This window comes from Periplaneta americana, chromosome 7, assembly GCF_040183065.1.
Source record: "Periplaneta americana isolate PAMFEO1 chromosome 7, P.americana_PAMFEO1_priV1, whole genome shotgun sequence".
Classification (NCBI taxonomy): Eukaryota; Metazoa; Arthropoda; class Insecta; order Blattodea; family Blattidae; genus Periplaneta; species Periplaneta americana.
In genome coordinates this window covers 43,127,010-43,148,953 of record NC_091123.1, presented here as the reverse complement: position 1 = coordinate 43,148,953, position 21,944 = coordinate 43,127,010, and the positions used below count along the sequence as shown (strand labels likewise).

Below are 21,944 nucleotides of genomic sequence, written 5' to 3'. Positions count from 1 at the left end.
GCACTCCTCAATGATATGTTGTTTGACTTCTTTTTCTGTATTCCAAGACTTCATAATAGAATGCCCAGATATTCAAATTTCATTATTTGTTCAATTATTTTCCTATACATAATAAATAAAAAATACGGGTTATTAGGATGATAAATGCTACTATAATATTATTCTGATACCATCAGAAAAATGTGAATTCTAACGAACATAAAGAGCTTTCATATGGTATATTATCAGAGATGATTCACAAAGTAATAATACTAAATTTACTGACAAGAGAGTGTTTACTTTTAGTTAAAGAATTCTGTTTAAGTACGGTTAAAGAGGCTGTGCACAATTTTAATGAACAACTAAGTCTTGTTTTCTTTAAACATTTAAACAACGACGCGAGATAAGTCCACGAATTCGATATTTGCCCTTTAGTTGAATACTTAAAAAACAGATACTTAATCTAGCTGAATAGGATTCGAACTCTCGTCCCAGTACATCTTAGCATCAGAAGTACCGCTCGTTAACCCCTAGACCCTCGAGTGGCTACTAAGTCATGTTAATTACATAATTGTTTTAATGCACATTCATTCCACGACGGCCCCTTTTTTTCCCCTCAACCACAACGACACGCCCATAACAGTTTCAAAATTAAAGTCACATTTAGAACTTCTACACAGTTTCTTAAAGAAACGCAGTCTTCTACATTATTAGTCTCTTTAATACATACAAAAAAATTCTACTTTTTTCCACTTAACTGTAAAGTTCCAAGACAATTTAGTCACATCCAAAATATCAAGTTTTCCTTCTCCCCTTCAGTTTGTGATAATATACATAAATCTAAAATTTTGTGTCTAATACTATTTGTGGCTCTCAAACATACGATTTTTTAAAATGCATAGCACTTTACAACATGTAAAATGAAACTCGTAATACTTACACTTTCTATTAATAACATGTAACTTCGTTGTATTATTATCAAGTAAAAAGTTAAGCCTAAAGACAAAAATCTTTTAACAAATTGCGGTCTCCTATGCAAACTCAAAGATTAATGAAGTAATCATGTTGACTCCCAATCTGTAAGTGGAGCTAGTATTGCTCAGTAATGGCCTCTACGTTTCCCCGACTTCACACATCAAGTTTCTCAAACATAGCCTGAATTATAGGCGATTTGAAACAAGGATAACCCATGTTGTTCAAAAAGGTCTCACCAGCAACAGAGGGTTGCCAGGATAGAATTATATATTGTCTTGAGGTAAATTGAGCGCACTTTGAGAGTGAATGAAGGAATTTTGCTTGTACTTTAAACATACGAGTGTTTAAACATAAACAATCAATTTTTCCTGGGAATAATATAAAAATATATTATTTTTCACAGAAAAATTATTAGGCCCCTATAAGTTTTGTTACATATAAAATAATTTAATATGCTCATGCCTATTGTTTTAAAACAAAGCTGCTTTATCGCCACATTTCAAGTGATCTTCGTATCAAAAACAGTGTAACTATAAATACTGTACATGATTTATACTAAACTCTTTCATACGCACACACATTTAGCTTATTTCACATTTGCTAACAATAAAACAATAAACTCTTTGCAGAGAAACGTAATCATAGTATTATAGTAGTAAATATTCTAAAGTGACTTCTTAGAGAAGCTAAATAAAACTTAGGCCTTCGTATTTTCATATGGGAAATTTTCCCAAGTAGAGTAACACATTCACGTACACAAAGTACTTGCATTTTCAATCTTTAAAACATTTACGCTATAAAAAATAAAAGCAGTTAAGATATAATATGTACTTTAAAACAAAATAACCTGTACTTACGTGGGAATGCGAAGACCTCCAATTCTTTGGTGCATATTTGGACAGCTTGTTGTCCGGGTCAACGAACAGGTACTCGCCATCTGGAAAAGAACCAATGCCTTCGTTCATTTCATATCTTGATCAATTTTACGACATTCTAACAGCCTCTTTCGTTAAATAGTTATGTTCCAAGATTCGGACAGAATCAACGATGAAGTGAAATAAAAGAACTCATTCCAAATATATATTTCGATTGAAGATAGTACGAACTTCGCTGTAGGTCTACCGTTTGATTAAAATAGCAAATTCAGATTTTTTTTCCAAAATTTAATTGTGAATTGCAGAAACCGCACACGTCACAATTTTTTTTAAATTCAGTATTTCATACTGTTGTAATATTCACACAAAGGCCTTTCAAGGAGTGCAGAAATTTCACACCACAGCAGCAATAAGTTACAGCGAATTGCAAGAACACCACAAATCCAGGACATGTGGAATCTTTAAAAACTAAAGAAAAAAATTCAGTTTGTTTTTTGTGTGTGTTTTTTTTTCAGATTTAAAGGAATTTTAGGAATTAATTAATATGCTATTTACATAGGCTACTCGTAATTTTCCATTTTTGTATGTTTGTGTACTTTTTCCAATTTACTGACTTAAATATAGACTATATTCAAAGTTGTTTATAAGGTAAAGAGTTGTCCTCCGTCTTCTTAATCTAAAAATTGCTTTAAAGAAATAAAATGATTGTTACTAGTCGTGAATTGCAGAAACCCCACATGTCCAGACAATTCATATATTTTTTTCCAGAAAATACTAAAGAAAAGAATTAAAGGTAATGTATGTTAAACATTAGAACTTATTATTATTATGCTTCAGTAAGAAATAGTCACTTCAAAATACCAAACGCTTTTGAAGATTGCCGGTTTTTTGTGTCTCCTGAAAAATTAACTCAAATGGACATGTGGGTTTTCTGCAATGATTCACGATTCAATTCTGATCATAGTCAATATAGCCATCAATACGTTCCAGGTTACTTGGAACACGTTACTATCAGCGGCTGGTTTACAATAAACCGGGAATGAGAATCAGAACGTGAATTGGATACGGAGAACATGAAAGTGAAGATTTTTGATTCACAATAAACCGAGAACGGAAACGGCTATGCATATCGATGTGTATGTCAATAACTATATGTAAAGTCGATATTACGCATTCTGATGTTATATGTGTATAATTGACTAATGACGTTTTCTCATGAGAACAAACCAGCCCAACGCAGGTTAACCAACTTCAGGATTTATGACACAATATTTAAGAATTAAATTCATGTGACAATGTGGTCACAAATACACGTAGCATATATTGAAAGTGATTCTACTGAATTTCCGAGTTACAGTAGTTAGAAACGATTCATGAAGAAGAAATTATATCATGGCCTCCGTGCTATAAAATACACGACGATCAAATAGCTTTATCATGGCAAAAGGATGAATCTAGTAAGCTGTGATCGGAAACGAGAATCGGAACGAAAACGAAAACGGTAAAATTGTTAAAATGTGTACATTTAAATGTGAGCATTCACAATTAACGAAAAGCTTGCCGGAGCCCGGGATCGGGAACGGAGAGTTGGCCAAGTTTCAACTTTGGCGTTCACGTTTCCGATCACAGCCCACTAGATTCATTCTATTGCCATCTAAAAGCTATTTTGTCGTCGTATATTTTGTAGCAAGAACACCGTGACATAACCTATGCATTATTTTGTTCTGTGCTGTGCAACATGGAGCCAGTTTTATTTGATGATATTCTAATATTGAGTGTTGAGGAAAATCCTCACGTTTACGATAAGCGGCGCGCCTCGTATAAAGATGAGAAAATGAAGGAGAATACGTGGCTTTCAATAGCTGCTCTTTGAACACCGATTGGAAGCGAATCATATTTTATTACTGTATTGGTTGTATTACACACTATCATGCTTCAATTCAATAACTACTTTGTGTTCATTTTTGTTCTATTACAAATGTTTCTTCTCTAATTATTTTACGTTATGGTAGACTTAAAATAAGTTGTGATAATAAAGATGCATGAACATATTTATAGTAACGTACCTAATGAAATGTTTCAGTTGAAATTTCGATGTTGGTTAACCTGTGTTTATGTTGGCTGCCTTGTACTCATGAGAGAACGCCATTGGTCAATTATACACAAATAACAACAGAATGCGTAATATCGACTTTACATATCGTTATTGACATACATATCGATATGCATAGTCGTCTACGTTCTCGGTTTATTGTGAATCAAAACTTTTCATATTCACGTCCTCTGCTTCTCGTTTTCATTCTGGTTCTCGTTCCCGGTTTATTGTGAACCAGCCTTGAGGCAACCTAACGAACCGTTCCTGGGCTCGGGCAAGCTTCTCGTTAATTACGAATGTTCACATTTAAATATATACATTTTAACAATTTTTCCGTTCTCGTTCTCGTTTCCGGTTTATTGTGAACCTTTAACCTCTCCATGGAAACCCAGAACATGACTGTAAAAATCAACTTTAGCCACTTTAAAGCAAGAGGATGTTAGATAATAGAAAATATTAACATTAACTGTAGATCGTATGCGAGGACTAAGAGGAAGGCGGAAATAAGAAAGATGGGAGAATGCTGGGTTTGCAATGAAAGACCTGCCGTTATACAGAGTGAACCGTAAGTAATGTCATTAATTTCAAAGTGTTATTCTTTGAGATATTTCAAACAAAAAAGTTTAATACAATTTTGTTCATTTTTGTTCCTTTTCGAGAAAAGAATTATTTTATATGAAATATTTCATAGCGTGTTTTGAGAAAAATAATGAATTAATTCCCAAGATCCTCAGTCATTTTAAGTGAGCATTGTATTATGATGACAAATGATCGAAAGAATTTTTGTTTTGCCTTTTAAATGTGCAGAAAACTGAATTGAACGAATGCAACTTTTCGTTCTGAAAAGGAGTTTTAAAATGTTACATTTGTTCCGATCAAATTTCTGCATATTTTTAACGGATAAACTGAATTTTTTTCAATAATTTATTATCATAATATCATGTTCTCTTAAATTGACTGACGTGAGCATAATTGGAATTAAATAAATGGCTTTCCCAAAACATGCTATGAAATGTTTAATATAAAACAATTTTTATCTCGAAAATGAAGCAAAAACGAGTAAACTGTGTTCGTTTGAAATATCTCAAAGAATAACCACCTGAAATTATCGACATTGCTCACGGTGCATATAACTTATAAGACTGTAGCAGAGCAAAGGGGCTTATAATTGAAGGGAATATGAATTGAAGAAGTGCAGTTTCAGTTTACAGTAGAACCCCGATTATCCGTCATCCTATTAACCGATTGGCGGATTATCCGACTGTCTATTTCTCGGACTTTTTTTCTTCAAAAATAAATAACTTATATGAAGTACTGTTGTACATCATATTAGTAGGTTCTACATATGTTTTTGCTAGAGAATGTTATTACAAGCCTTTATCGTTACACAGCATTATCTACTGTTCGAATTGCCTTTCTATAAAGTAACTTGTATATATGTCTTCCACGGATGATAACAGAAAACGTGTTGTGCTAAGTATAAAAAATGCAAATAATAGAATGGTTTGAGAAAGAGAAACTGTGGCTCATCTCGCATCAGAATACGAGATTGGAGTTACAACTGCGCGATTTAGTAAAAAAACAAGGATAAAGTGTAAAAAAGTATGTAAATCTACAACATGAGACCTCCTTTATTCCTATCTTTCCTAAGACAGTCATTACAAAGGGTTTCCTTGCCCCTTAAAACCCGTCGTTGACAACCAGGCTTAAAGTAATGCACTTCTGATCCACTACCTAGCGAGTTAAATACAAGACCACGGAGGAAATTACAAATCTTTCATGGTACGGATTATCCGATTTTTTCGATCAACCGTTCATTCCATCCCCTTCATTACCACGGATAATAGAGGTTCTTCTGTATTTCTAAAACTTGATTATGTCCGAGAGTCTCTGACATGCTGTGGTAGAGAGTTCCAGAGATGAGCTGCAGAAACGGTGAAAGATGAAGAGCAGAAGTATGTTCTTTCATCATAAGAAGATGAAGTCTTTGCCTCCTTCTGAAACCAGGCTAAAATAATGTGCGAGGAGTATAATATGTCTACGCTGTTGTGTTGCCAAGATTCCAGCCAGGATGCCGGCCAGCAGGCTGGACTCTGAGCCACCGCGTCCTCCACTCATGATTTATGGAGCAGTCACGAGGCCCTGCCTCACTTATCCGAGAGACTCCGGCACCAACACTCCCCACCCCAACTTCAGACCTGGACCATTAATGATCATTTCCAAGTACCTCTCAAGCCAAGCGAAGCACCCATTGTCTTCTCCAGGTTTCAAAAAGGGATCGAATACCATTTTCATACTAGCGAGTCCAAAGTTCGAATCCCATGACTTATTCCAATCTGCAACTTGCTTCCCGTCGTTTCTTCCAAATTCGCATTTACAATTACCACATCATCAACTTACTGGAGTACTTACGGTGCAATAAATAGCCTAATAGAAAACCGACAAGAAAGGAACTTAGGAAATCGTTTATTTTCAGGCATGTGGCCTAAAAGGCCTGGGATAAAGTGATCAAGGAAAAATTAGGAGTTATATTAGAACAACGATTCAACGAATATAAGACCTGTAAATTTTATATTATGGTACTACCATTTCCCAGGCTTTGGGCATAAGTATGGTAGCTGGTTTTTTTTTTTTTTTTTTTTTTTGAGATTGCGGGCTCGGTTCGAAATTTTGAAATATGCAAATGAAAGAGCAAGGTACTTCGACATCGACAAAGACAGTAACTTCGAAACTGACAAAGGCAGTAAGTTCTACACGGATAAAAACAGTTAACTTCGAAATAAGACAAAGGTAGTAACTTCGAAATGGACAATGACAGTAGCATCGAAACGGACAAAGACAGTAACTTCGAAACGGACAAAGACAGTAACTTCGAAACGGACAAAGACAGTAACTTCGAAATGGACAATGACAGTAGCATCGAAAAGGACAAAGACAGTAACTTCGAAACGGACAATGACAGTAGCATCGAAACGGACAAAGACAGTAACTTCGAAATGGAATGACAGTAGCATCGAAACGGACAAAGACAGTAACTTCGAAATGGACAATGACAGTAGCATCGAAAAGAACAAAGACAGTAACTTCGAAATGGACAATGACAGTAGCATCGAAACGGACAAAGACAGTAACTTCGAAACTGACAAAGACAGTAACTTCGAAAGTGACGAAGATAGTAACTTCGAAACTGACAAAGACAGTCATTTCGAAACTGACAAAGACAGTAACTTCGAAACTGACAAAGACAATCATTTCGAAACTGACAAAGACAGTAACTTCGAAACTGACCAAGACAGTCATTTCGAAACTGACAAAGACAATAACTTCGAAACTGACAAAGACAGTAACTTCGAAACTGACAAAGACAGTCATTTCGAAACTGACAAAGACAGTAACTTCGAAACTGACAAAGACAGTAACTTCGAAACTGACAAAGAGAGTCATTTCGAAACTGACAAAGGCAGTAACTTCGAAATTGACAAAGACAGTAACTTCGAAACTGACAAAGACAGTCATTTCGAAACTGACAAAGACAGTAACTTCGAATCTGACAAAGACAGTAATTTCGAAACTGACAAAGACAGTCATTTCGAAACTGACAAAGACAGTCATTTCGAAACTGACAAAGACAGTCATTTCGAAACTGACAAAGACAGTAACTTCGAATCTGACAAAGACAGTCATTTCGAAACTGACAAAGACAGTAACTTCGAAACTGACAAAGATAGTCATTTCGAAACTGACAAAGACAGTAACTTCGAATCTGACAAAGACAGTAATTGCGAAACTGACAAAGACAGTAACTTCGAATCTGACAAAGACAGTCATTTCGAAACTGACAAAGGTAGCGCTTCGAAATGAACAAAGGTAATATTTTAAAATAAGAACAGCAATGCTTTAAAATATATCGAAAAGTCTTTCTCACAGTCATTACTTTTCGTAACATGGATATTGGTATGGTTTACTTATTTTGTAAGTATAAATTTTAGCTACTATTCTTATTTCTCTACAAGCAGGGAAAATGTCAAACTTAATCACATGGCTACGCAGTCATACTCCAATCCAAAACTAAGTCTCAAGTATGAAAGTTCCAAACACAACACAATGGAACTTGCAGCAATTTGGAATATTCCTATAGACGAGGGCTGTATATCTCTCCTTGCTTCGCGGACAGATTCCGCTGAAAGCCCTGTGAGACTGCAGCACTCTCTTGAAGCCCAAATCTGGGGAAAAACTGGTACTAGCTTAATTACAAAGGTTCTCAAAATGTCTGGTAAGAATTACAAACAGGAACCCGGTATTAAAGAAATAGTACCAATGAGTCACTCCATTGAGTCAACCTAACCCGTCTCTAAGTTTGGGCTAGACAGGCATAACGGACCAACACACAAAAGTATCTTAAGGTCTTCTGTAATACGAATATGATCTCTGGTTATAATTGAAGTGCAATCCCAAAACGCGTTAAGTCCATTTTTATGAATGGCCTGGGCTAGTTTTTGTATCCACCGGTCCATGGACTGAGCGAGTTTTCAAGTGGCATAACACCTTTTAGAAAAAAACAAGCTTAAAATAGAATGATAAAGGACTCAAATTCAATCATGTAATATGTACAAATTATAAAAAAGGCGAAAAGAACTGAGCGAGTTTTGACATCACACTCTTCAATATTATAGAACTTGAAAGTAGGTCCGAAAGATTGAAGTTATTAAGTTTCAACACATAGTTAGGAGCTCAAAATTCTTCTTCTGAACACCTAAAATTTTATAAGAAATAGGTCCATTTTAAATATTCATTATATTATTATTATTATTATTATTATTTTAGAAGATGGATATAGCCTATATACTACGCTTACCACCAACAAACGGTCCACCGCTGTGGAATAACGGTTAGCACGTCTGACTGTGAAACTAGCGGGTCTGGGTTCAAATCCTGGATGGGACAAGTTACCTGTTTGAGGTTTTATTCGGGGTTTTCTGTCAACCCTTTAAGAGCAAATTCTGGGTAACTTTCGGTGTTGGACCCTGGACTCATCTCGCTAGCATTAGGCCTATCACCTTCATTCATCTCATTCAGACGCTAGACAACCATAGCAATTGGTAAAGCGTCGTAAAAATAACCAACTAAAAAAAATCAAGAAAGAGAACAAGCTCATTACTCGAGAAAGCAAACGAACTACGTCCGATATATGGAAATAAACTTACGAAGTGACAGACCTGGACCACAGTCTAGTATATACAGTCGCGAAGCTCAATACGTAGTAAATATGCAAACATTAGATAGTTGCTCACCACTAGGATTGCTAATATCGCCTCATTACAGGCAATGCAAAATAGTACCGTCACAGTCTATTGTTTCTAGCACCCTCAAAACTCAAGTATAGTGAATGTGTATAGTAGAATGTGCCTGGACATAAAAATCGTGCGCTCATCGCGCTGTATCAGCTGAGTGAGCAGTATCTACTCAAGGCCGGGGGCCACTCAATTTTTCGTTTATTTGTTACTGAACTTTTAATTTCGCAACTTTAGAGTTAGAAAGGATAGTTTTTTTTTTATTTTGTGTCTATATGCTATGAATTTTAATAATGCACCCGGAGAAGGGGAGCTTTCAACACGCAAGCCCGTGGCCCAGGAAATACAGGGGTTTTCTTCAAGCAGTTCGGTTTCTCTGTGCTATCCTAAAAATTCTCCATCATTCATTCATTACGAGTACGGTGCTGTGCTGCACTTTTGAGAGTCTCTGGTGAACTAAGTGGTCTATGCTTCTCGGTACTAATCGTATAGTGTGATTTGAAGACCCGTGATTTTGTCGCTGTGATAGGTTTGATGCTGGTTCCGACTGTGACTATAGTTCGAAAATCACAGCTCCGTGGTATCACCATACCCACCCCGGTTGCGAATGATAGCGATGATGTACGTATATTATACGGGACTTATCTCACCGGCCCTGTGAAGAATGCAAACGGAATGCATTAACTATTGTTACTCCAAAGCTACTTGAAATCACACCTCTGTTAGTTTGTCACCACCTTATATCAGTTCCACTACATCCCCACTCCCAGCTTCCCATGTGAAGTTCCTTGCGGCTAGGGCTGATGCGCTCAGTCCCACAATGTATATGATTATATGTGACAGCTCCAGACTACTGCAAGTCAGAAGATTCATGCTAACTGGAAGGAGAAGATAGTAACTGGGATCTAATTAATTATCGTCCCACTTAAACGGTTAACGTCGGCAACTCTGATACTCAAGCTACGAGTACCTACGTCCACACATCACCGAATGATATCGCTATATTCGCCTACGAATAATTCCATCATTCATAAACATGCTTGGGCGAATATATGAGCCCACACATCACGATAACACCGCTCACAGAGTGTTTCTTACTCGCCGCGCTAATCAGTATTGTTAATACAATACTTAGGGGAGAGTCGGGTAGTATCGGACATCGGGTAATATCGGACAGTGAGTTTCTTTCATCTACCACACGACGATAGTATCTGATTGACATGGTTACGTTTCTGTGATGTCGCATAGAGAAACGTAACCATGTCATTCAGGTACTACCATATGGTGGTATATGAAAGAAACGCACTGTCCGATACTACCCGATGTCCGATACTACCCGACTCTCCCCTATACTCCTGAGTCCTGAGAATATAGTATAATACTATGCTTCATACATTATTTTGATATAAGATGTATGTGCAGAGACCCGAAGTATAGTATAATATACCTGCATTTGTGCTCTAACTGTAACCTGCAGAATTTTTTAGTATTTTCCCTTATTTCAGTGACTTTTTGAAGTGTAGAAATAATATTGAATTTTAAAAATTAAACAACAAATGTCTAGGACATAAACATGAACAGGCTATCTGTCGCAATCGCCAAGGCCAAGAATCATCCGAACATAAAAATCACACTGTTATAAAATCGCCATTATCTGCCACAGCGATTTTTCCGGAGCTGTATGACTGCAAAACGCTGTCATACCCTATCTCTACTCGACACCAGCGATATCTATGAGCCACAACCGTAGAGTCGGGGCGAATAGCGGCAAGTTACGGACCGCCCTACCATTGTAGAAAAAAAACATGCGCCATTAATAGTGTTGTGATGTTGCTTCAGTTGAAAACTGTTGACACAGTTTCATTAGGTAAATGCAATAGCGTAATAGTTTTCACAATGTCACTGGAACTGGTCGAAGAAAATATTGAATGTAACTGCAGGAAACAGAAAAATGAAAATAAAAGAAGTCTTTCCTTTATTAAATTTTACTTGAAGCAAGTAAAGCGATAGGTTTGGAAGTAAGTCCCGAAAAGACAAAGTATATGATTATGTCTCGTGACCGGAATATTGTACGAAATGGAAACATAAAAATTGGGGATTTATCCTTCGAAGAGGTGGAAACATTAAAATATATTGGAGCAACAGTAACAAATATAAATGACACTCAGGGGGAAATTAAACGCAGAATAAATACGGGAAATGCATGTTGTTATTCGGTTGAGAAGCTTTTGTCATCTAGTCTGCTGTCAAAAAATCTGAAAGTTAGAATTCATAAAACAGTTATATTATCGGTTGTTCTGTATGGTTGTGAAACTTGGACTCTTACTTTGAGAGAGGAACAGAGATTAAGGGTGTTTAAAAATAAGGTTCTCAGGAAAATATTTGGGGCTAAGAGGGATGAAGTTACAGGAGAATGGAGAAAGTTACACAACACAGAACTGCACGCATTGTATTCTTCATCTGACATAATTAGGAACATTAAATCCTGACGTTTGAGATGGGCAGGGCATGTAGCACGTATGGACGAATCCACAAATGCATATAGAGTCTTAGTTGGGAGACCGGAGGGAAAAATACCTTTGGGGAGGCCGAGACGTAGATGGGAGGATAATATTAAAATGGATTTGAGGGAGGTCGGATATGATGAAAGAGACTGGATTAATCTTGCACAGGATAGGGACCGACGGCGGGCTTATGTGAGGGCGGCAATGAACTTACGGGTTCCTTAAAAGCAATTTGTAAGTAAGTAAGTAAGTAAACATTGTTTTAAATTCTTTATAGGCCTAGTGAAGAAGAGAAAATAATGAATTCTTGTATAATTCCTCTAAAGTGCAATAAAAAGCCGTCTCGACTTTCGAGGAATCCTAATAACAAATTCGGACCTGATACGTAATAAGAGGCAATAGAAACTGTTATTTTATTCCTTCTCAACCTTTCTGTCAACAAAAAAAAAATAAGAATGAATTTTAAGAAAACCATCAAGGCAAGAAATAACTACGTCGAGTGTTAGCAGCATGTTAGACGAGACTGTACTGCCCACATTCTTGAAGATGCACAGTAGCAATAGGCAAAACAACAGAAAATACGTCTTTCGTTCTATCTCCGTTCCCCGTCTCCCCACCCTATCCGCCAAGTTCTCTCCCTCCCCCCACTTTTTACCAGCATTCCAACCCTGGACCATCATCTTTTCTTATCTGGATTGAAAATAAACGAACACAGGTAGCGAGGTATTCGGAGTCATTCATAGCGCTGCAGCCCGACCCTGGAATGCGGGCCGCTCCGCGGGCAACGAACACAAAGCCCCCCCCCCCTCCTGCTCTTTTTATGCTTACGACTTTCATATTTTATTAAAACCAGGCAGTGCTTCGTTCAAAAATTAAACGCTCTCTTTCATAATTCTTACCTCGTACTAACAACCAATGATCCTAGCAATATGGTAAGCAGTTCTTCGCAATAGTATTGCCATCTGTTTTTCATAAGAGCAATTCAAAGACGCTTGCAGACGGATAACATAATATGCCAGGTTAAATAAATCATTATTATTATTATTATTATTATTATTATTATTATTATAACATAATATGTCCCTCTCGAACTTTCATGCTTTTGTTTATGAAAGGAAACTAAACGCGCAGGAATTTTTTTATCATTTTTATTAAGAAGTTCAACTCAAATATTTTCGTCCTGATGAGGACTTAACAGGCGACTGTTATCTGTCGATGCGGAAATTACACAACATAAGAATTATCTCTGTGAGGTACAAATCAAGCAAATCGATAAACCTCAGCTACAAGAATTTGCAATCGAAGTGAGACAAGTGGCCGACAAGCTTGGAGCTTACATTGACATTTTCTCTCAGCCCCGAATTCCCTTGCAAGTTCGCGCGATCGTATACCTTTTAATTGTATATTCTCCATTTCCCCTTCTTTTATTGCCATCGTCATTGTAAAGATTGCGCCTCATTGGTTCAATCTAAGCATGTGATATGAACTAATAAAAACGTTGTGGTTCCTATACTTTCGGAAAACGTTGCAACGTTTATCAAGGCACTCCAATTACTGAAGGGAAGATGGTTGTTATGGTGTATGAAAAATCAGAAAAAAAAAAAAAGCCTGAAATCAGACTGCCATAGATTTGGTCCTAATGACGATAAATTGTTATAATTTTTTTGTGCCAAATAAGGGAATGTTTGGATATGAATTAATATAGAATAGTTGTTAACCACTGCATTGTACGGTAGAAATTAATTTACAAATGCTAAAGGCATTTTTTATCCATTTCATTGGTAATTTTTTTTTCAGCAACTATATTTAACGCATACATATATGATAGTCTTAATAATGCAGTTATTTTAAAATGTATAAAAATATGTCTGATTTGCGTTCATTTTCTAGACAAAGAAAGTAATTTTTTGAACGACGAATATTTATTTGAACCCTATCACAAAAATAATGGACATATTAAAATGATATTGCACGGTTTTACTTGAGTGTCCTTTGCTTTAAGTACTGTAGTTGAAATTTCAAAACCATCAGAATTATAGAAAATTAATTAATATACATCTTGATTACACAACCTTTAACACTAATATAAAGTATATAATATGCTTTCACGTGTTAATCAATATAGTTTATATTTCGAAATTAATTGTTGTTTTTTAGTTTAGTCAACTGTCCGAAGACAGGTCTGAACCTCACCAGTGATATGAGACAACTAGGCCAGGAGATAATGGGGTAGGGTGACCAGTTCCTTCCCCCCTCCATTGCATAGGCCTACATTGCCGATTAGCTACATATTACACCAGTCAGACTTCAGATGCATACAAACTATTGTTCTTTCTCTGACACATATCGTCAAATGAGAGGTATTACCAGATGATAGTTGTACATATCAGCCAGAACCTCAATCAGAGGCGAGGAAATTAAGAAAGTGCATCAATGTGCAGTGATATACAGTGCGTTCGTAGCTCGGCCGGACTTGCTGGTCGTTTACGTGTAACTCTGGCGGCAGGCGCGCCAATCTTCACCCAGTCCAAGGCCGCGGAACGGTCCGGCCGAGCTACGAACTCACTGTAGTAGTAATAATCTAAAAAAAAAAGAACTCTAAAATTTAAAAATCAATTCCTAGCTTACAATGCAGTAGATAACCATTATAGGTTTATTCAACAGCCCCCTCATTCAGCACAAAAAGCTACGAATAGGACAAAATCTATAGCAATCTGATTTCAGGCAATTTGTTTTTCTGTTTCATACAATTACTGTAACAACTATCTTGCCTTAAAGGAGATTCATTATTTGAACAAATCTGAAAAAGTGTAACATTAACTGTAGGTCTACTAAGAAGCATACCTGAAGACGTCATTATGTTACAATGCTGATTATGAAAGCACTTACTTATTTCAAATGAGCAGTGCGATTTAAAGAAGACTCTGGCTGATAAAGTCCAAAGTTATCGACACATGTACGCCTTTTACAATCGTTCTTAGGTAAAACTTGCAATCTCATCTGCTCCCAACAGTTGTTTCTTTTTACTTGGTTATTTAACGACGCTGTATCAACTACTAGGTGATATAGTGTCGATGGGATTGGTGATAGCGATATGGTATTTGGCGAGATGAGGCCGAAGAGTCGCCTGAAATTCGTCTTATGGATTAAGGAAATCTTGGAAAAAACCCAAACAGGTATTCAGCCCAAGCGGAAATCGAACCCATGCCAGACAAGCGCCTCAGTCGACTGAGCTACGCCGGTGATTCGAATAGTTGTTAGTCAGCCATGTTTCCATATAATACATGCACGACAGACTTCATTGTGGGCATCTGTTACACGGATCAGTCTTGCTTTGCTCAATCTGAAAGTGAATTACCAATATAAAGAAGCAATTTCAGACAGTGTTTGACATTAAGTGTGTTCCTTATATCCTGTGAGAAATTACTGCCAGATAACAATGAGGCATGCATGACGAGTTCTCACGAGATTATAGTATGACTACAGGATGTGATGCTATGCCTGAATAGTAAGGCGTTTGGAAATGGAATTTAGTACGATTATTCGCTGAAATGGTGGAGAATTCTACGATAAGGATAGATGTCTTCCTGTGTAAGAGATCCAGAAGAAATAAGAAAGCTACCGACATAGAAATGTATCAGTGAGATGGGACGGTTATTATTCTGTCCATGTTTGAATCTCTCGTCATATTGGTCCAAGAAGCTGTGACTCGCCCCTACGTGCACCATGCACGTCCTTCATGAATGTCTGTGAGAACTTCTCTACGTGACACGAGACTCCGAAACAAAAGGTCGCAAGCAAGGACGGACGGACGGACGGGCGGGCGGAAGTCCATTCGAACACACACTACGCAGAATTAAGATAGTGTATGAATCGTATAACAAAGGCATTTCATGCAACCGCTCAGTCAGCAAAAATAGATATTGCATATATGCAGTCCACATGTGTCAATGTAACTGAATATAACAAATGTTTACTTGAACTTCAGCAATCATATGTATGTGAATTCTGATGGAAATAAGGAACTAGCGAGTATATTTATTGGGAGTTATATATTGGGTGACCAGGTGTCCTGCTTCTAGCAGGCCTGCATAAAAACTTAAATCCCTATAAATATCCTGCTTCCGGCTATTACAAACTTAATCGATGATAAATAACCGCGCAATTGATTAATATCGTCAAATAATAAAGTAAAAATATTGTTTTACAGTATGCTTAACAATGACGGCTGATAAGGATCCTAATGAGCAAGAAGACGATGAATAAGATAGCAAAGAGGATGATGACAAGGATTGCGATGAAGATTAAAAAAATAAAGACCACTGATGATAACGAAGATGATAATAGCAAGGACGAGGAGAGTGATTGCGGCAGCAAGGAAGATGATTGCAAATGATAGTAGTGACGAAATGGATGATGACAAAGATAATGAAAATAACAATGGTTTTAATGATAATGCGACGATGATGACATGGATGGTAAAATGATTTATATAATGAGAACAAAGCCACCGGCGTGGCTCAGTCGGTTAAGGCACTTGCCTGCCGGTCTGAAGTTGCCTTCGGGCACGGGTTCGATCCCCGCTTGGTCTGATTACCTGGTTGGTTTTTTCCGAGGTTTTCCCCAACCGTCATGTGAATGCGAGGTAATCTATGGCGAATCCTCGGCCTCATCTCGCCAAATACCATCTCGCTATCACCAATCTCATCGACGCTAAATAACCTAGTATTTGATATAGCGTCGTTAAATAACAAACTAAAATAAAAAAATAATGAGAACAAGATGATTATGACAACAAAAATGGTGAAGGATGAGTGGAACGGAGAAAAATTCTCTCCCTCATGCACTGCGTCATAGATGTATGACAGTGGCACAATATCCACACATGTGCAGAGGTGCGCTCGTTATGAGTGACTAAGGCCCGTAACACACTTGCAGAGTTTTCGCCAGCGAGAAATGTGTTGCGAGAAAGAGGCGAAGAGCCTTCCTCCACACACTTGGCGAGTTCTCGCTATCACAGATCACAGATCACAGCTCGGTATGATCATCCATGCACTGCCTTCATGCAGAAAGCATTTTTTCTGATTATAGTAATGACTCGCTGGGGGAAATATTATAGGTTATGTATTTACGAATATTGTTGTACTTAAATATATAACCTGTAAGTATATTGTCGTATTTTACAAATTATGTACGAACGCTATGTTGAATCTGAGTATTCAGATGATGAGAAAATCGAGTTACATGAACATATTTTGTTAATGAAAAGAAAAAGTAGGCCTAAAATTAAAGCCAGAAATATCTGAAAATCACATTGTATCTTACGAAAATAAGAGCGAGTTTTGGACACTGGTTTCGATTTGAATTTTGATACGTTTAGGCATTATTTCAGGTTGAATAGGCCACAGTTTTTTGCCATTCATTATATGATAGAGGATTCTTTGCTATGTTCTGATTAAAATTATGTAAACTGTTAACACATCCTATAGATATATTATTTCAAATGTTTAATTAATACTATTAAATCACATCAAAATAAAATATAGCCCTATTTATTTTCAGATAATCTGATATTTGTCTCCAAATTTCTTCTTTAAGTTTCGTGTTTTTATAGTTTTCATCCCGTGTATCCTATAAATAGGCTACGGGTGACATCGTACAAGTTCGATTATCAGCCATCTTTCCTCATTTTCAAATAAAAACATTACAATTCATCGCCACCTGTGATAACTTTTTCTACATTCAATCGTCATAAAGAGCATAAATGTCAAACATCTTTGATAAATGTGTCAAGAAAATTCGCTGAGCTAGCGATCCCAGCGAGAAACTCAAGCGAGGTTTTTGCCTCGAGCGAGAATCTCTTCCAGTGTGTGGGCGTCCATTTGAATCCATGTTATCAATTTTTTAATTTTCTCGCAACACATTTCTCTCTGGCGAAAACTCTGCAAGTGTGTTACGGGCCTAAGTGGCCGGGATCCGACGGAATAAGCGCCGTCTTAAATCACTAAGTGATTATTTTTCGCTTATCATATATTATTACGTTGTACCGAAGTACATCATATGATGAAGGATGAGTGGAAAGGTAAAAAACTAGAGGGAACCTAAGAGGCGGAACTTAAACTGAGAGGATTCGATCCGACATCGGGATGGAAATCCGCTGTGGCTTAGTGGATAGAGCGTCAGCACGTAGAGCTGAAAACCCCGGTTCAAATCCCAGTGCCGGAGAGAATTTTTCTCCGTTCCACTCATCCTTCATCATATGATGACGCAGAATTTCTGCAAGGAAATATCATATGTACTTCGGTACATCGTAATAATATAACAAAAATGGCGTTGATGATGATGCCGATGGCAAATGACGACGAAGGGTACTCCGAAAAGAGCTGGAGACTCTCAAATTGTAAGGAATTTTATTCTCAGCAACAGCTTTACAAGCCTGAAATGTCACGAAGTCTGCTCGAGTTCCACGGGAGGTTGAGCCACATCTTACGAGTGTTCACTCTTACCTTGTTATGAGAGGCAACTTAATTCCTACACTCTCATAGTCCTTCAAAGGCAAGCCGGTCAAGGTTCCAATGTATGAAAGAGGCCAACTGAGTTGATTCAACCTCACTGAATGAAATTAACTTAAATATTTCTCGTGTTTATGATCACTGATAAGTTATAATGAAGGTCATGTGGTGGAAGGAGAATGGCCCGTTAGTTTAGACAGGTGGCGTTGGTTCTTGCACAATATTTGCCATGACCTAACATGAACGAAAGTGTTCCTGATGCAAGGAATAGCAAATAACGTTCTACCGTGCAAACCAAAAGTCGACAACTATCGGCACAACACTTGACAGATTCTCAATACTAACAAGTTTTCATATCAGCTTATGATATCAGAAATTGTGCAGTTTCTGGCTACTCGAACTAATCCGCGAACGATTCCGGGCAGGGAAGTGAAGATCTACTCCCTCCCGCGAGGACTTCGTATAGTTATAACAATATTCTGTTTTTATCCTGCATTGTTTTTTAAGTGATGGTCTTATACCATAATGCCACAGTCTAGTATATACAATCGCGAAGCTCAATACGTAGTAAATATGCGAACATTAGATAGTTGCTCACCACTAGGATCGCTAATATCGCCTCATTACAGGCAATGCAAAATAGTACCGTCACAGTCTATTGTTTCTAGCACCCTCAAAACTCAAGCTTCGTGACTGTATATAGTAGACTGTGATAATGCCATATTCCCAGGGAGTTCTCTGATGTGCAATGTTAGTTCCTAATTCTCGAATAAGTGAGAATGTAACGGGCCAAAAGGTCGATTTTTTAAAGTAAATGATGTTAAGCCTCATTCACAATGAAAATTAAACATGGCGTTAACTTAAGAATATAAACGTTACGGTAAAATCAAGAGTCATACCATCATTCACGATAGGAACATAAACATAACCGCAAACATACTTGGTAATCATGGAAACATAACAAAGACGCCATTTCCTCATATTCTATCGTATACTTCAGCGCTCCACGATTATGTTCTGTTTGCAAATCACATAAGCATAAGCATGAAAGTTTGGAGTTTGCAAACTTTCATGTTAACGTCTTACGGTAATGTTTATGTCAATGCTTATGTGAATCATTGTGAATGGGCCTTAAGTGTAAAGTGTAGGTCCTAATATTATTTTATTCAACTCGCTGTATCAACTACCTATAGCACATTATTCTCGAATACCCTTAACCTCTGTTTCTCTCTCAAAGTGTGAGTCCAGTAATATAATTGTTTTATAAATTCTAACTTACAGTTTTTTGAAAGCAGACTAGATGACAAACACTTCTCAATCGAATAATAGCAGGCATTTCCCATATTTATTCTGCATTTAATTTCCTCTCAAGTGTAATTTATATTTGTTACTGTTGTTCCGAGGTATTTTAATTTCTCCACCTCTTCAAAGGATAAATTTTAAATTTCTATATTTCCATTTCGTACTATAGCCTATTCTGGTCACGAGACATAATCATATACTTCATTTTTTTTTCGGAATTTACTTCTAAACCCATCTCCTTACATGCTTCAAGTAAAATTCCCGTATTTTCCCTAATAGTTTGTGGATTTTCTCCTAACATATTCACGTCATCCGCATAGACAAGCAGTTGATGTAATTGTTCAATTCCAAACCCTCTCTGGTATCCTGAACATTCCTAATGGCATACAGAGCAAAGTTAAAAATGTATCACTATGAATATAAAATTTAATTACTGTGTTCATTTATTGATTTAGGTATTTGACCTAAGGTTATAGCAAATTTTGCCCATTAAAATTGAATAAGCTACAATGAGTACGCCCAAAATATAACATTCCACATTAGGCATTACTAACACTCGGAAAAGTAGTATTTGGGAAAATGTATCGGGATATTGCATTCGAAGCATTTTCCTTTCGGGGAAATAGTCATTCAGAATAATTAAATCAGAATTTTGTATGGAAATCGAGGCCGACGATTCGCATGGTATTACCAAGCATTTGCCTTACAGATGGGAAAAATTTCGGGGAAAAGACCAACCAGGCAATCAGTCCTAACGGAAATCGAACACACACCTGAATGTAACTCCGGTTCAACAGTAAACGCGCTACAGACTGAGCTACACCGGTGGCTTCTATACTTTGCTCCTGTTTGACTATACCAATATGCTAATTTTGACAAACTTTGAGTTTGTAATCTGTTTAAATGCTTTAGTCTGCTCCTGTTTGACTATATCAATATGCTAATTTTGACAAACTTTGAGTTTGCAATCTGTTTAAATGCTTTAGTCTATTGCTGCGACATTATTGTATTTCAACATTAGTAGCTCTATTCGTTTACCTAAAATTTTGACGTAACGTCTAGCTATATTCGTACTACATTAATTGAAAAAATAAATAAAGGATTGAATGGAGCAATTTCTTACACTGACGCCATTCGATTTTGACCACCTTGGAAACGCGCTCATGTCATATGCGATAAACTCAACAATGTGAATGAGTCCATTCCTATACATAAGGGGAGTCCACATAGGCTACATACAATACATAACGTTTATTTATTATTTTAGTAGATTATTTTACGACGCTTTATCAACATCTTAGGTTATTTAGCGTCTGAATGATATGAAGGTGATAATGCCGGTGAAATGAGTCCGGGGTCCAACACCGAAAGTTACCCAGCATTTGCTCATATTGGGTTGAGCCCCCGGAAAAAACCTCAACCGGGTAACTTGTCCCGACCGGGAATCGAACCCAGGCCACCTGGTTTCGCGGCTAGACGCGCTAACCGTTACTCCACAGGTGTGGACCCAATACATAACGTACTGGAAAGAATTTATTATAATGCATGAGGGATTGTTACACAAGTTTATTAAAAAATATGTTATTTCGTTGTGTTTTGATACGGACACGAAGGCACGCATGCACAATACATACATAACTAGAAAGTTGACACACGCCTGGCATTACCCACATACAGATGAACAATAACATTAATTACAGGATATTCTCATATGTTTAAATGCTACACAGTATACCAGCTAATTGTTAAGTGTCTGTGGCTCAAAAGTAGCTCTTTACTTGTCCTCTTAAAAGTACATTCTGTGTTATGCATTATTAATATTGGAGGATAAACTGTTACTCATAGTTTATTTCAAATAGGCAATATAACAAATCCGTTCATTACACACATTTAAATCTTACAGCAAATTGTAGGCCTATTTATTTATCCCCATTCCTGTACAGACGTTAGAGATTTTCTCAAATCTCCTGTCACTTTTTTATGAGGTCCAGTCTTTTGCGGCCTTTGATTCATCTCAAGAAACTCATTTAATACTGAATTTTACTTATTAAAATTTTGTTTGCTGCTACATTTTTCACAACAACGTAATATAGTAAGGTAAGTGTAACCACTTGCTTACTTACTGGCTTTTAAAGAACCCGGAGGTTCATTGCCACCCTCACATAAGCCTGCCATTGGTCCCCATCCTGAGCAAGATTAATCCAGTCTCTATCATCATATCCCACTTCCCTCAGATCCATTTTAATATTATCTTCCCATCTACGTTTCGACCTCCACAAAGGTCTTTTTCCCTCCGGCCTCCGAAATAACACTCTATATGCATTTCTGGATTCGCCCATACGTGCTACATGCCCTGCCCATCTCAAACGTCTGGATTTAATGTTCCTAATTATGTCAGGTGAAGAATACAA

At 37.1% G+C, this 21,944-nt stretch overlaps 1 protein-coding gene across 3 annotated transcripts in view; it reads right to left on the bottom strand.

Annotated features, from left to right (window-relative positions):
- ex (FERM domain containing expanded) overlaps nucleotides 1–21,944 on the bottom strand; it is a 346,792-nt gene that overhangs the window by 82,237 nt on the left and 242,611 nt on the right. For all 3 annotated transcript variants that reach the window (XM_069830635.1, XM_069830636.1, XM_069830637.1), the window contains one exon: nucleotides 1,812–1,891. In XM_069830635.1, coding sequence (XP_069686736.1) covers nucleotides 1,812–1,891 — 80 coding nt within the window. The remainder of the gene's footprint in view (nucleotides 1–1,811; nucleotides 1,892–21,944) is intronic.